General features: G+C 36.5%; 1 protein-coding gene across 2 annotated transcripts in view; it reads right to left on the reverse strand.

The window, feature by feature from the left end:
- The window catches only part of GALNTL6 (polypeptide N-acetylgalactosaminyltransferase-like 6), a 1,244,620-nt gene that overhangs the window by 153,747 nt on the left and 1,077,317 nt on the right, over positions 1–13,556 (reverse strand). For both annotated transcript variants that reach the window (XM_011959608.1, XM_011959609.1), the window contains one exon: positions 12,825–12,942. In XM_011959608.1, coding sequence (XP_011814998.1) covers positions 12,825–12,942 — 118 coding nt within the window. The remainder of the gene's footprint in view (positions 1–12,824; positions 12,943–13,556) is intronic.

The raw sequence follows: 13,556 nt of genomic DNA on the forward strand, positions 1-13,556 counted from the left end.
AAATGCTAAAGGGAGTCCATGACACCAAAAGAAAGGGACATTAATTTGATTATTATACTAATATTGTATTCATGGTGTGGAAACTGAATCTAGTAAGAAAACTAGAAGACAAAACCATTAAAAATAATAACTACAACAAGTTGTTAAGATATATGCAACATGAAAAGATAAACTGTGACATCAAAACTTAAAATGTGAGGGGAGAAGAGAGGTAAAGTGTATAGTTTTTTTTTTCAGTTTGTTTCTTTTCTTTTTCTTTATTTGCAATCAAAGTTGGTATCATTTTAAATAACTTGTTATAACTATAGGATGATTTTTGTAAACATCATGGTAACCACAAAGCAAAAATCTATAATATATACACTAAAAATGAAAAGTATAGAATATATACACTAAAGTAAAAAGCAACAAATGAAAAATACTATCAGAGCAAATCACTTAACCACAAAGAGAGACAGGAAAAAAGAAAGAAGGGAAAAGAAGAGTTACAAAGCAACTAGAAAACAAGTAACAAAATGATAGTAGTAAATTGTTATCAATAATAGCATTGAATATAAATGAACTAAATTCTCCAATTAAAAGACACAGTGACTGAAAGAATTAAAACAGCAAGACCTGACTTATGCTGCCTATAAGAAACTCAGTTTGTCTATAAAGATACCCATATACTGGAGGTGATGGGAGATAAAAAGTTATTCTGTGCAAATAGAAATAAAAAGAGAGCTAGAGCAGCTATACTTACGTCACACAGAAGAGACTTTAAGTAAAAAAAAAAAACAAAACAAAACTGTAAAAAAGACAAAACAAGAACATTATATAATGATAAAGAGATCAATTCAGCAAGAGGCTATAACAACTGTAAATACATGTGCACCCAATACCAATACCAAAACACCCGGACACATAAAGCAAATATTAACATTTATAAAGGGAGAGAGAGAATGCAATACAATAATAGTAGAATACTTCAACACCCCATTTTCAGAAATGGGAAGACAGAAAATTAACAAACAGACATCATAATTGAACTATACACTAGAACAAATGGACCTAACAGACATTTACAGAACATTGCATCCAATTAATACATAATACAGATTCTTTTCATCAGCACATATGACATTCTCCAGGATAGACTATATGTTAGGCCACAAAAAAAAGTCTCAAATTAAAAAATGTTGAAATCATGTCTGACCACAATGGAATAAAGCCAGAATCAATAAAAAGCAAAACTTTGTAAATATACCAGTACATGGAAACAACATGCCCTGAATGACCAATGGGTCAATGAAGACATTAAGAAGGAAATTGAAATATTTCTTGAAACAAAATTGGAAACACAACACACCAGAATGTAGGGGATACAGCAAAAGCAGTATGAAGAGGGAAGTTTACAGCAATAAATGCCTACATACAAAATAGAAAAACTTCAAATACTTCAAATAAACAACCTAATGATACACCTCAAGAAAAGCGAGAACAAACCAATCCTCAAATTAGCAAAATCAATGAAATAATAAAGATCAGAACATAAATATATGAAACTGAGACAATAAAACAGTGCTTGAACTAAGATGGTTAATTAGACATAGCTGAGACACCTCTCCCATTGAGAGGAACCAAAAGATCGAGTAAACCATCACACTTTGAACAGATCTTCTGAAAGAAAATACTGAAAGTTGATAGGTGACATAGACACCATGTTTGAAGAGGGAAGAAGCTGGGAAGCTTGCCTGGAGTTGGGGAATGTTGAGGACCAGCTCCCAAACCTGACTAGGTCCTAAGGAAGGGGCGAGTGAAGGAGCTCCGGGACTCCACACTTCCACTGTGGACATCTAGGATCCTAGATACATGAGGTCCTATGACCTCTACAGGCATTTGAATTGGCAGAGGGAACTGCCTGGAGATAAGGCAGAGGAAGAGCACAAACCTGCATGGATCCCAGAAGGTTTTGCAGTGCACACTGCAGCTGCAACAAAATGTGACCATAGGTACCCATCCCCCAAGGCTCTCTATCTTGTACTGAGTGACTACAGCTCCTGCTTTCTGCCAAGCTGGGAAAGAGCAGGGCTTGGTTATTTCTTCCATGGGACTGGGGTGCATCTGATCCATGTGCCCCCTTGTTGACCAGATCTTCCCAACACTGCCTGCCTGGTCACTCCCTCAGGAAGGTGCCCACAGCGCAGCTTTCATTGTCCTGCCTGAGTGTTTTGCTGGTTGCCTGGGAGTAGTTTGGCTCCTTCAGCACAGTCAGCTCTGGGCAGTGAGAGATCAGCAGACAAAACTGTAGGCCTGGTCCCAAAACCCCAGGATTCGAGTACACTGTCCAGGGGTCTGGAGCTGAGATCTTTGGCTTGAGTTTGAGGAGGGGAGGACCCACCACTCTCAGAACACTTAGAAGAATGATACACTGGTTTGTGTGCTGGTGTGGGAGCTGAGTGTCCCTCTCTCAACAAGACTGTTTTGGGAAGGGTGTGGACTATTAGCCAGTAGCACCTTTTTCCTCAGGGATCCCTACAGCGTGGAACACCTGGAACTGCCCAACAATCTTGGCACAGAAGGTTTGGGACAAGTCCAACTGTCAGGCGCACTCCTGGGGCAGATGCTGCAGACTTACTGGGTTGGGCAAGTGTGAGCTGGGTTGGCCCCACAGCTGTCTGCTGGGCTAAGAACAGCAGGCCGTGGGTGCCACATGTATGGTATTACTGTCCTGCCTGGGTATCCTCTGCCCTTGACCCACTGCATCACCAGACCACCTGCAGACACACACCACAACCTGTTCTGACTCTGCCAAGCTCAGAGGACCAGTAGGTCCCTAAGTAATTGTGGATTTCCTGGTGACGTAAACCTTGCCTTGGGCTGCCCCTGAGGGAGGAGGGAAAGCAGTTTGCCAAAGTTTCACTTGAGACTAAGAAATCACGGATGCAACACCAATAATTGAAAAGGGCTCTACAAAGACCCTGGAATGGAGTTGGTGAGGGAGTCATCTCTTGCACCCCATCTCCCATCTCCAGGCCACTAAAGAGTAAGGGCATATGGCATATGCAGCAGTAACAACAACAACAAAAAGGTGCAAGTGCATATGCAGCAGTAAAAAAAACAAAAACAAAAACAAAACACACACACACACACACAAAACACCAAAAAAAAGAAAAAGAATTAAAAATATGAACAAAGACGACAACAAAACAGTAAGCTCCAAGGAGAGCTTGGCTAAGAGCCTATCTTCTGGCCCTTTCTCTTAAGCGCCATGTACTGGTTCAGATCCTGAATTACACCACCAAAGAAAAAGTTTCTTTAACACCCAACACCTGTGAAACCCAAAGCAGGAACCTATCCACAAGTAAGGAGCCCATACAGCATTTGAAAGCATTCAGAAATGAAGGCAATCAACGATACACAACATACACCACAGTGAAACCCTCAAGGGAAAAATAATATATAAGAACAAAAGGCCTCATCCATAGTAGAACAATTTAAAAAGGAAAAAGAATTGCCAGCCTCCTCATATGAGAAGGGCTCTGGCAATTCAAAAAGTCAGAGCATTTCTTTACATCCAAAGGATTGCACTAGCTCCCCAGCAATGGATCCTAACTACATTGAAATGTCTTAAATAACAGACATAGAATTCAGGGTCTGAATGGCAAGGAAGCTCAATAATAAAATCCAGAATTTGGATTGCAAGCAAACTCAATGAAATTCAAGAGAAAATTGAAAGCCAATGCATGGGAGCCAGAAAAACAATTTAAGACTTGAACAATGACATGACCATATTAAGAAAGAACTAAACTGAACTTTTGGAATTGAAAAATTCACTATGAAAATTTCAAAATACTGCTGGAAGTCTTAACAAAAGACTAGACCAAGCTGAGGAAAGAATATAAAAGCTCAAAGACCCAGTCAGACAAAAATAAAAAAGAACTGAAAATATGAACAAAAGCAACAATAAATATGGGATTATGTAAAGAGACAAAGCCGATGACTTCTTGGCATTCCTGATGGAGAATAAGAGAGAATGGGCAATTTGGAAGAGATATTTGAGAATATAATATATAAGAAAATTTCCAATGTTGCAAGAGTGGTTGAAATGTAAATTTGAGAAACTCAGAGAACTCCTGTAATATACTATACAAGATGACCATCCCCAAGATATACAGTCATCAGACTTTACAAGGTAAATGCAAAGAAATAAATCTTAAAGGCAGAGTAAAGGGTTATGTCACTTATGAGGGGAACCCTATCATAACAGCAGAAACACTATAAGTCAGAGATTGGGGGCATATTTTTAGCATTCTTAAATTTAAAAATTCAAAACAAGAATTTTATGTCTCCTCAAGCTAAGCTTCATAACTGAAGGAGAAATAAAATCTTTTCCAGACAGGGAATTTGCTACCATTAGATCCGCCTTACAAAAGATGTTAAAGGGAGCTCTAAACAAGGAAATGAAAAATCGATAACAGCTACCACAAAAACATATACAGACCCTAAAAAGTCTATAGTCTATAGACCCTATAAAGCAACTACACAATTGAGACTATGAAGCAACCAACCATTGACACCATGACAGAATCAAAACCTCACATATCGGTCTAAATGGCCCACTTAAAAGGCACAGGGTGGCAAGTTGGATTAAAAAAAAAGACCCAATCTTCTGCTGTCTTCAAGAGACTAATCTCTCATGTAATGACGCCCATAGGCTCAAAGGAAAGGGATAGAGAAAGATCTATTATGCAAATGGTAAACAATAAAGAGCAGAGGTCACTATTCTTATATCAGATAAAACAGACTTTAAACCAAAAACAGTAAAAACAGACAAAGAAGGTCATTACATAACGACAAATGGTTGAATCCAACAACAAGACTTAGTTATTATAAATCTATATGCACCAAACATTGAAGCACCCAGATCATAAAACAGGTACTTCTAGATTTATGAAAAGACTTAGTCACACAATAATAGGGACTATTTAAAACCACACTGGCAGTGTTAGACAGGTCATTGAGGCAGAAAACTAACAAAGAAATTCTGGACTTAAATCCAACACCTGACCAATTGGACAAAACAGACATCTACAGAATATCCCACTTAACAGCCACAGAATATACATCCCTCTCATTGGCACACAGAACATACACTAACCTCAACGACATGCTTAGCCATAAAGCAAGTCTCAATAAATTCAAAAAAATCAAATTCATACTAAGCATATTCTGAGACCACAGTGGAACAAAAATAAAAATTAATACTAAGAGTATCCCTCAAAACCACACAATTACATTGAACCTAAACAAGTTGCTCCTGAATGACTTTGGAGTAAATGGAAACAGAAACATAACATACTAAAATCTCTATGATGCAGCACAAGCAATATTAAAAAGAAAGCTTATAGCTCTGAACACCTACATTAAATTAACAATTTAACATTACACTTAGAGAAACTAGAAAAACAAAAACACACCAACCCCAAAATTAGCAGAAAAAAGTAAATAATGAAAGTCAGAGCAGAATTAAATGAAATTGAGACTCAAAAATCATTACAAATGATTAACAAAATAAAAAGTTGGTTCTTTGAAAGGATAAACAAGATCAATAAACTGCTAGCTAGATTAACAAAGAAAAAAAGAAGATGCAAGTAAGCATAATCAGAAATAACAAAGAAGGCATTACAATGGATTCCGCAGACATAAAAGCGATCCTCAGAGACTGTTATGAACACCTCTGTGCATACAAGTTAGAAAATCTAGAGGACATGAATAAATTCCTGGAAGTACACAAACTCCCAAGATTGATTCAGGAAGAAATGGAAATACTGAATAGACCAATATCGAGTTCTGAAATTGAATCAGTAGTGAAAAACCAGCAAACAACAAAAGCCCAGACTAGATGGATTCACAGCCAAATTTTATCAACCATACAAAGAAGAGCTAGTACCAATTCTATTAAAATTATTCCAAAAAATCAATGAGAAGGGACTCCTCTCTAACTCATTCCATGAAACTAGTATCACCCTGATGTCAAAACCTGACAAAGACACAAGAAAAAAGACAACTACAGGTGAATCACCCTGATGAACATAGACACAAAAATCCTCAATAAAATACTAGCAAACCAAATTCAGCAGTACCTCAAAAAGCTAATTCACCATGGGATGCTAATTCATTCCTGGTATGTAAGGCTGGTTCAACATATGCAAATCAATAAACATGATTCACCGCATAAGCAGAATTAAAAACAAAGCCCATATAATCATCTTAATAGATGTAGAAAATGCTTTTGATAAATCCCATTATCCTCTCATGACAAAAACCCTCAATGAACTAGGCATTAAAAATATATATCAAAATAATAAAAGATATCTATGACAAACCCATAGCCAACACCATACTGAATGGGCAAAAGCTGGAAGTATTTTCCTTAAGAACTGGAACAAGACAAGGATGCCCATCCTTACCACTCCTATTCGACATAGTACTGGTAGTCCCACTTTCTTTGAAAGAAAGAAACATAAAGCATCCAAATAGGAAAAGAAGTCAAATTACCTCTCTTCACTAATGATATGATTCTATGCCTAGAAAACCTCACTGACTCTGCCAAATGGCTTACAGACCTGATAAATGACTTCAGTGAAGTTTCAGTATACAAAATCAATGTACAAAATTTAGTAGTATTTTAATACACCAATAAATAACATTGAAGCTGAGAGTTGAATCAAGAACACAATCTCATTTACAATAGCCACACACACAAAAGCAAATGTAGGACTACACTAACCAAGGATGTAAAAAATCTCTACAAGGAGAACTACAAAACACTGATGAAAGAAATCATAGATGACATAAAAATGAAAAAAAAAATTCCATGCTCATGGGTTGGAAGAATAGATATTGTTATAATAGCCATACTATCCAAAACTATCTATAGATTCAACGCTATTTCTGTCAAATTACCAATGTCATTTTTCACAGAATTAGAAAAAAACTATTCTCAAATTCATATGGAAGCAACAAAAGAGCCCAAATAGCCAAGACAATCCTAAACAAATAGAACAGAGCCGGAGGTACCACATTACCTAAATCAAACTGTTCTACAAGACTACAGTAATCAAAACAGGAGGGTACTGGTACAAAAACACAGATAGAGCATGGGAACAGACTGGAGAACCCAGAAATAAAGCAGCATACCTACAATCAACTGATCTTGTACAAAGTCGACAAAAATAAGCAATGAGAAGAGAACTCCATATTATATAAATAGTGCTGGGATAACTGGATATCCACTTGACAAAAATAAGCAATGGGAAAAGGACTTCCTATTCAATAAATAGTGCTAGAATAACTGGATATCTATGTGCAGAAGAATGAAACTGGACTCCTACCTCTCACCATATACAAAAGTTAACTCAAGATAGATTAAAGACTTAAGTGTACGACCTCAAACTATAAAAATTGTAGAAGAAAATCTAGGAAATGCTTTTCTGGGCATTGGCCTTGGCAAAGAATTTATGAGTAAGAACTCAAAAGCAATTGCAACAAAATCAAACATTGACAAGTGTGGCCTATTAAACTTAAGAGTTTCTTCACAGCAAGAGAAACTATCAACAGAGTACACAGACACCCCACAGAATGAGAGAAAATATTTGCGAACTACGTATCTGACAAAGGTCTAATATCTAGAATCCATAAGGAACCTAAATGAATCAACAAATAAAAAACAAATAACCCCGTTAAAATGTGGGCAAAGGACTCTTCTCAAAAGAAGACATACAAGTGGCCAAAAAACATATTGATACATGCTTAACATCACCAATTATAAGATAAATGCAAATCAAAACCACAATGAGATATCATCTCACACCAGTCAAATGGCTATTATTAAAAAGTAAAAATAGAGGCCAGGTATGGTGGCTCATGCCTATAATCCTAGCAATTTGGGAAGCCGAGGCAGGCAGATCACCTGAGGTCAGGAGTTCAAGATTAGCCTGGCCAAAATGGGGAAACCCCATTGCTACAAAAAATAGAAAAATTAGCCAGGCATGGTGGCAGGTGCCTGTAGTCCCAGCTACATGGGAGGCCAAGGCAAGAGAATTACTTGAACCTAGGAGATGGGGGTTGCAGTGAGCCGAGATTGCACCATGGCACCAGCCTGGGCAACAGAGTGAGACTAGATCTCAAAAAAAAAAAAAGGTAAAAATAGAATATGTCAGCAGGGGCAGGGCTGCAGAGAAAAAAGAACACTTATACACTGTTGGTGGGAATGTAAATTAGTTCAGCCACTGGGGAAAGCAGTTTGGAGACTTCTCAAAGAACTAAAAATAGAACTACCATGCTGGTGGTTGGTTGCTGGTTCTAAAAATAGAACCCAGCAATCTCATTACTGTGTATATGTCCAAAGGAAAATAAATCATTGGAAAATAAACCATTTTACCAAAAGACACATGTACTCACATGTTCATTGCAGCATTATTCATGATAGTAAAGACATTGAATCAATCTATGTGCCCATTAATAGTGGACTGAATAAAGATAGTGTGGTACATATACACCATGGAATACTTCATTGCCGTAAAGAATGAACAAAATCATTTCCTTTGCAGCAACATGGATGCAGCTAGAGGCCATTATTCTAAGCGTATTAATGCAGTAACAGAAAATCAAATACCACATGTTTTCATTTATAAGAGGAGGATAAGCATTGGGTACACATGGAAATAAATAAGAGAACAAAAGTCATTGATCACTACAAGAGAGGTGGAGAGTAGGGGGTCAATGGTTAAAGAACCTATTTGAATACCTATTGGATACCATGCTCACTATCTGGGTGATGCATTCAATTATAACCCAAACTGCAGTAGCACACAATATTCACTTGCAACAATCCTGCATGTGTATCCCCTGAATCTAAAATAAAAGTTAAAGTTAAAAATAGATACTATAAAATAATACAAAAGATCAATGAAGTGTAAAATTGATTTTTTTTTTTTTTTAGACAGTTTTTTGCTCTTGTTGCCCAGGCTGGAGTGCAATGGTGCAATCTCAGCTCACTGCAACCTCGGCCTCCTGGGTTCAAGCGATCCTCCTGTCTCAGCCTCCTGAGTAGCTAGGATTAGAGGCATATGCCACCATGCTCAGCTAATTTTATATTTTTAGTAGAGCCGGGGTCTCACCATGTTGATCAGACTGGTCTTGAATTCCTGACCTTGTGATCTGCCCGCCTCGGCCTCCCAAAGTGCTGGGATTGCAGTTGTGAGCCACAGTGTCCGGCCAATTTTTTAAACAGATAAACAAATGTAACAAATCTTTAGCTAGACTAAGAATGGAAGAGAGAAGACTCAAGTAAATAAAATCAGAAGTGAAAAAGGAGACATAACAGCTGAGACCTCAGAAGCACAAAGGATTGTTAAGGACTATTATGAACAACTATACATCAAAATATTGGAAACTTAGAAGAAATAGATAAATTTTTGTAAATACACAACCCATGAATATTGAACCATGAAGAAAAAGAAAACCTGAAGAGATCAATAATGAATAATGAAATCAAAGCAGTAATAGTCTCTCATTGAAGAAAAGCCCAACACTTGGTGGATTAATTACTGAATTCTACCAAACTTTTAAGGAAGAACTAATACCAATTCTACTGTAACTATTTCAAAAAATCGAAGAGGAAGGAATTCTTCCAAACTCATTCTATAATGTCAGTATTATCCTGATACTTAAACCTGACAAGTACATACACATACAAAATCTATAGGCCTATGTTCCTCATAAACATAGATGTAAAAACCCTAAACAAAACATAATTCAATAAGACATTAAAAAGAACATTCACCATAATGAAGTGGGCTTCATCCTAAAGATGTAAAGATGGTTCAACATATGCAAATCATCACACCAAGAGACTCAAGGACAAAAAGATTATGATCATTTTGATACATGCTGAAAAAGTATTTGGTAAAATTTAACATTCTTTTATGATAAAAACTCTTAACAAATTGGATATAGAAAGAAAATACCTCAATATGATAAAAGCCATACATTACAAACCCACATGTAAAATCACACTGAAAGGAGGAAAATTGAAAGCCTTTCCACTAAGGTTTGGAACAAGACAAGGATGCTCACTTTCAACACTTTTATTTAACCTAGTTCTGAAAGTCCTAGCCTGAGTAATTAGGCAAGAAAAAGAAGCAAAGGGCATCAAAGTTGTAACGGAAGAAGTCAAAATATCTTTGCAGATGACATGATCTTATTTTTAGAAAAATCTAAAGACTCCACCAAAAGTTCTTGGAACTGATGAATTAATTCAATAAAGTTGCTGTACACTAACAGAAATCAATCTGAAAAGAAATCAAGAAAACAATACCATTTATAATAGCTCAAAAATACCTAAGAATAAATTTAACTAAAGAAGTGAAGTAATCTGTACAAACCAATGATGAAAGAAATTGAAGACACATAAAAAATGGAAAGATATACCATGATCATTGGTTGGAAGAATTAATACTGTCAAAATCTCTACACTACTTGAAATGATATAAATAATTAATGTAATCCATATCAAATTACCAATGACATTCTTCACAAGAGACAGAAAAAAATCCAAAAATTTGAAGGGAACAAAAAAAGGATCTAAATAGCTAAAGTGGTCCTGAACAAAAAGAACAAAGCAGGAGGCATCACATTACCTGATTTCAAATTATACCACAAAGCTATAGTAACCAAAATAGCATGGTACTGGCATAAAAACAGATGCATACACCAATGGAACAAAATAGAGAACCTAGAAGTAAATCCATGCACTTACAGCCAACTCATTTTTGACAAAGGTGCCAAGAACATTCAATGGGGAAAAGTACAGTTTCTTCAATAAACGATGCTGGGAAAATGGGATATCCATAAAAACAAAAATGAAATTAGATCTTTATCTTTCATCATGTACAAAAATCAACCAAAAATAGATTAAAGACTTAACTATATGACCCCAAACTATGAAACTACTAGAAGAAAACACTGGGGAAACACTACAGGACACTAGTCTGGGCAAAGATTTTTTTTAGGTAACACCTCAAAAGCACATGCAACAAAAGCAAAAATAGACAAATTTACATCAAGCTAGAAAGTTTCTGTAGAGCAAGGAAACAATCAACAAAGTGAAGAGACAACCTATAGGATGGGAGAAAATATTTGCAAACTATCCATCTGACAAGGAAATAATAACCAGAATATATAATGAACTCAAACAACTCAATAGTAAAACCTCTCAAATAACTCAATTAAAAATGAGCAAAATACCTGAATAGACATTTCTCAAAAGAAGACATACAAATGGCCAACAGGTATACGAAAAATGTTCAGCATCTTTAGTCATCAGAGAAATGCAAATCAAAACCACATTGAGGTTATATCTTATCCAAGTTAAACTGGCTATTATTTCAAAGACAAAAAATTTTAAAATGCTGGCAAGGATGCAGAGAAAGGGGAAGGCTCCTACACTGTTGGTGGAAATGCAAAGTAATATGGAATTAGGGGAAGAGTATGGAGGGTCCTCAAAATACTAAACTAGAACTACTATATAATCTAGCAATCCTACTGCTGGGTATATTTTCAAAAGAAAAGGAATCAGTATGTAGAAGTGATATCTGCATTCCCATTTTTTTGTGGCAATGGTCTCAATAGTTACCTAACTGTCCATCATTGGATGAATGGATAAAGAAAAGGTAGTATATACACACAATGGAATATTATGCAGTCATAAAAAGGAATGAAATCCTATCATTTCTGGGAACATAGATGGAACTGAAGGTCATTATTTTAAGTGAAATAAGTCAGGCATAGAAAAACATCCCATGTCCTAGTTCATATGGGAAGCTAAACAAGTTGATCTCATGGAGGTAGAAAGTAGACTGGTGGTTACCAGAGGCTGGAAATAGAAGGGAGTGGGGGTGGGGAGGGGGTAAAAAGAGAATTTGGTTAATGAGTACAAAAATACAGTTAAATAGAAGAAATACGTTCTAGTATATGACAGTACTGTAGTGATATAGTTTGGTTGTTTGTCCCCTCCAAATCTTATGTCAAAATGTGGTCCCCAGTGTTGGAGGTGAGGCCTGGTGGGAGGTGTTTGGATCATGGGGAATGGATACCTCATGAATTAGGTTTAGTGCCATCCCCTTGCTGGTGAGTGAGTTCTCGTGAGATCTGGTTGTTTAAAAGTGTGTGGCAGCTCACCCCTGTGTCTCTCCCTGTGTCTCTTGTTTTTGCTTTCACCATGTGACATGCTGGCTCCCTGTTGCCTTCCACAATGATTAAAAGCTTCCTGAGGCCCTTACCGGAAGCAGATGCCAGCACCACCTTCTTGTGCAGCCTGCAGAACTGTGAGCCAATTAAACTTCTGTTCCTTGTAAATTACCCAGGCTCAGATATTTCTTTATAGCAATGCAAAAATGGCCTTACACAAGTAGGGAGATTATAGTTAACAATAATTTATTATATATTTCAAGATAGCTAGAGGAGAATTTCCAACACAAAGAAAAGATGAATGTTTGAGGTGATGGATATCCCAGTTACCCTGAATTGATCATTATGCACTGTATACATGTATCAAAATTTCACATGTACCCCACAAATATGTATAATGATTATATATCAAGAAAAATAAAAACAAAAACCAAAAAAGAAAGAAACTACAAGAGCTCACTTGGGAAGGTGACATGTCTATTATCATTATTAAGTCATCCCAGAACATAGGTCACAAAGTAACATGCTGATATTCTATCAGAATTGTCAAAATTATGTAGACATAGTGTGAAGAGGGTCTTGGGGCTTACCTTAAAAGAGATTTCATACTGTTCTCCGCCCCAGATTTCTAAACCTGGATCATAGCCACCCAATTCCCAAAACCATTTCCGATCCACAGCAAAGAGACCTCCAGCCATAACAGGAGACCTGTGAAATGAACAAAATAATCTTTAAAGGACTATGAACATTACAGACAACGGCATTTCGCTTGGGAAAAAAGTAAAATTCGAGATATGTTTTAGCGGTCAGCTGTGTGGAACTTTTCAGCACTGGTTTTCTGTAAGTGGGTATAGGGTTCTCTTGGGTCTGTCACCTAAGTGGACATGGGTGGGGAGGGAGAAAAATTCTTGTGAGCATTAAATATTTGCAGTTCAGGTTTTAATGCAACAATTGCCCTGTAGAGCCACATTTGCTCCACTGGTTTATTGTTAATGAGAAATATTGCTACATGAGTAATAATGACCCATAAAGTGAGAAATATCACTCAATTTTATGGTTTTCCCCAAAGTAAAGGGATCTTATTCTATCAGACAGATAAAAGTATTGAAAATGCTTTTTTGTAGACAACATCTTTGAGTAATCTCTCAGTACGCATTCACCAAGCATCTACTATGAACAGGTCATGTCCAATTTACAAACTACAAATTGGCTGGTTAGAATAAAACAAGCAACCAGAATTAGTTGTTTAATGTGCTAAAGTTGAAATTTAAACTAAGTCTTTTCATTTTATATATATTTTCAATTTCATAATATTTCATTTC

The sequence above is a fragment of the Colobus angolensis genome, unplaced genomic scaffold, assembly GCF_000951035.1.
Source record: "Colobus angolensis palliatus isolate OR3802 unplaced genomic scaffold, Cang.pa_1.0 Scaffold5, whole genome shotgun sequence".
Lineage (NCBI taxonomy): Eukaryota > Metazoa > Chordata > Mammalia > Primates > Cercopithecidae > Colobus > Colobus angolensis.